Source organism: Apaloderma vittatum, unplaced genomic scaffold, assembly GCF_000703405.1.
Source record: "Apaloderma vittatum isolate BGI_N311 unplaced genomic scaffold, ASM70340v1 scaffold34049, whole genome shotgun sequence".
In the NCBI taxonomy this organism is placed as follows: domain Eukaryota; kingdom Metazoa; phylum Chordata; class Aves; order Trogoniformes; family Trogonidae; genus Apaloderma; species Apaloderma vittatum.
This window is the reverse complement of record NW_009734142.1, coordinates 2,803-5,536: the sequence shown is the minus strand read 5'-3', so window position 1 is coordinate 5,536 and position 2,734 is coordinate 2,803. Positions and strand designations below refer to the sequence as shown.

Below are 2,734 nucleotides of genomic sequence, written 5' to 3'. Positions count from 1 at the left end.
AAGAGCTGGATTTTGCAAGTCGCTCCGGATACAACCGCAATCCTCTGTGTGGTGTGTGCCGGCGGGGCTGCTCATTGCTCAGACTTTGTTTTTCCTGCCCACCCGTGAGAGCAGCGCGGGGTCCTCTCCGAGCACACCGTGCCAGAGCTGTTCTCCCAAAGCTTCTCTCCAACCTAAGGGCCTTTTCCCTTGCCTCATCCTGATAAACACGTTAAACAAGAGATTGAGCCAAGTTCTAATCGTTTTCCCAGACTCCTGTAATTAGCAAAGCAAGAAAAAAAGGAACCCACGGGGCAAGAAAAAGCAACCAGACAAACAGGTTAAATCTGCAAACTAGGACAATCTAAGATGCAGCTCATGGGTGCCTCCAGGAGGTATTTTTTAGGATGGAGATCAGCCCTTTCTAATATCTCCGCTCTCTGCCGAGATGCCGGATAACGCCCACTGCAGCACGCTGCTGGATGGGACGCTTTGGATCAAGGTTTTCACGTGAAGTCTGCCCGTCCCTGGTTTAGCTCTCGAAATACTTCTTCATATGTCACTCCTTAAGTGTCTTGTCAAAACCACATGAGAAATCTGTAAATTAGAGCCAGAATTAAAACCCCAATCTCCTGTGTCCCATTCCAGTGTCTTAACCAGAAGGCAGCCCTTCCTTTGATGCAAAATAAGTTAAAAATGGGCCTTTGGTTCCTAAACCCTGTGGGGTTTCTTTGAATGAGAGTACTACGCACTGTACTGTTTCCTATAAACTCTTTATAAGCCAGACTTCAGAAGAAAAGTACCTTGCTAACTATCCTAGAGGCTTGGACATTATGTTTGACCAGCTTTTTTTTTTTTTTTCCCTCCCTTTTCCTATTTTCCTTTTACTTCTGTTGTTGTTGTTGTATTTTTACTTTCAGTTCAACTCCAGCTAAGTGCGGAAAGCGTGGGAGAGGTGTATATAAAGAGCACCCAGTCTGGGCAGTACCTGGCCATGGACACCAACGGGCTGCTCTACGGCTCGGTAAGTGGGAGGTTGATGTGGGGCCAGACACGGAGAGGGGTTGTGGTTTGCAGGAATCTCATAGCTCTGAGTAATGCAAGCCGCAAGCAACAATTAGCCTCTGTTGTTTTGGCAGCTGGACGGCCGCTCTTCATCCGGCTTTATTTTAGAGGGGTAGTAAATAAATAATCAAATAACACCGTTTACCACCCCGCCTTTTGACAAACACCATGCTTCAGATCTGACACTTGACAAATATTCTGTTTCATACCTGCAGCAGCAGCTGCCAGCGTTGCAAGCGGGGCAGTGGGGGGGCCCCGGTGGGGCACGGGGCTGGTGCATCCCCACGCCAGCTCTTCCATCCCACTGTAAGCAGGATCCTTCAAGGCAGGAGCTTCCTCCCCACCGTGCCCAGGGCAGAGACTCACCGAAAATCATCTGCATCTTTGAGAGTGGCCCCATTTTTAGCAAAATGTCAACACGTAACCCTGGTTGTGGGTTCCTTAGCCTCACCAAAAGGCTGTTTTGTTCCCCATGCTCATGCCCTGAACTCGCAGCTGCCACTGCGCAGGTTAGTGCCAGAGAAGGATCCAGGGCCAAATAAAACGCCCAGGTCACAGGCAAGTTCCTGCAGAGTAGCCCAGGGGACTAAATCAAGGCTACTTACCTCCACGCTTTAAGAATGAGCCGTACCGGGGCATGAAGATCTTGGAGGTGGGTCTGGGCAGCATCCTAGCATCCTCCTCCCCACTCACTGTCGGTACCTGGGGCTCTCTTTCAGCAGTTACTGGGCGAGGAGTGCCTGTTCCTTGAAAGGATCGAAGAAAACCATTACAACACGTATGTCTCCAAAAAGCATGCGGATAAGAACTGGTTCGTGGGGCTGAAGAAGAATGGGAACAGCAAGCTGGGGCCGCGGACTCACTACGGTCAGAAGGCGATCCTCTTCCTCCCGCTGCCCGTCTCGGCCGACTAAGCCCTGTCCCAGGAGCTCAGAGATGACCCCAAACCCCAAAATCCAACCGCTGCTGCCTCCTTTTCCCTCGCTCGCTCTCTTTTTGGCTAGTATGGCAGAGCCAAATGTTAGAGCTCCGAGCTTTAGGTAGAGGCTTTACCAAAACCAGGCAAAGCAGTGCTCCTCCACTCCGCACGCAGCTTTGCCGAGATGGGGGGAAAGCCTCGACACCCCCCAAAGTCTGTGGCCACCCCCACCCCCCCTAACGCTCCACCGTCTGTTCGTGCATCCTCCAGCCATGCCACAGCTCCCGGGGACACAGAATGACCTAGATTAGAAAAGACCTTTAAGATCGAGTCCACACACAAACCTGCCCTGGGGCAGGCACCCCAAAACAGGGCCAAGGACACCCGAGGACACCCCAGTTAGCAAAGAAATATACACTTTTACTGTCTCCAGTCATTCTGAAGAAAAATCTCCCCAAATGCTCTGTATTAATGTATTTATCCATCTAAGTATGTAGCACCTAATAGGCCCTGCGAGCAGTTTCAGGTGGCACCACCAGTCCTGTTACCGAGGGCCAGCCCGGTGAAACACTCGCTGATACTCTCGGCGTGTTACGCTAAACTAGCATCAGCCAAAAGCTCCAAGCCCCAACATCCCAGCTTCCCTTACAACATGAATATTGCTATATTTCGTGCTCGTACCTGCCACGTTATTTGTATCTATTTATTAAGTAAATATGTCTCTTCTACAATCTGTCTGTAACTTATTCTAGACATCAGAGCCCCCTGACG

General features: G+C 50.5%; 1 protein-coding gene across 2 annotated transcripts in view; it reads left to right on the top strand.

Moving 5' to 3' along the window:
* Positions 1-1,958, top strand: part of FGF1 (fibroblast growth factor 1 (acidic)) — a 5,806-nt gene extending 3,848 nt beyond the window's left edge. Inside the window, exons 2-3 of one of the 2 annotated variants that reach the window (XM_009876163.1) lie at positions 900-1,003; positions 1,767-1,958. In XM_009876163.1, coding sequence (XP_009874465.1) covers positions 900-1,003; positions 1,767-1,958 — 296 coding nt within the window. Of the gene's footprint in view, positions 1-899; positions 1,004-1,763 lie in introns of both variants that reach the window. The other variant, XM_009876162.1, reaches the window with a different exon arrangement.
* Positions 1,959-2,734: the final 776 nt, after the last annotated feature.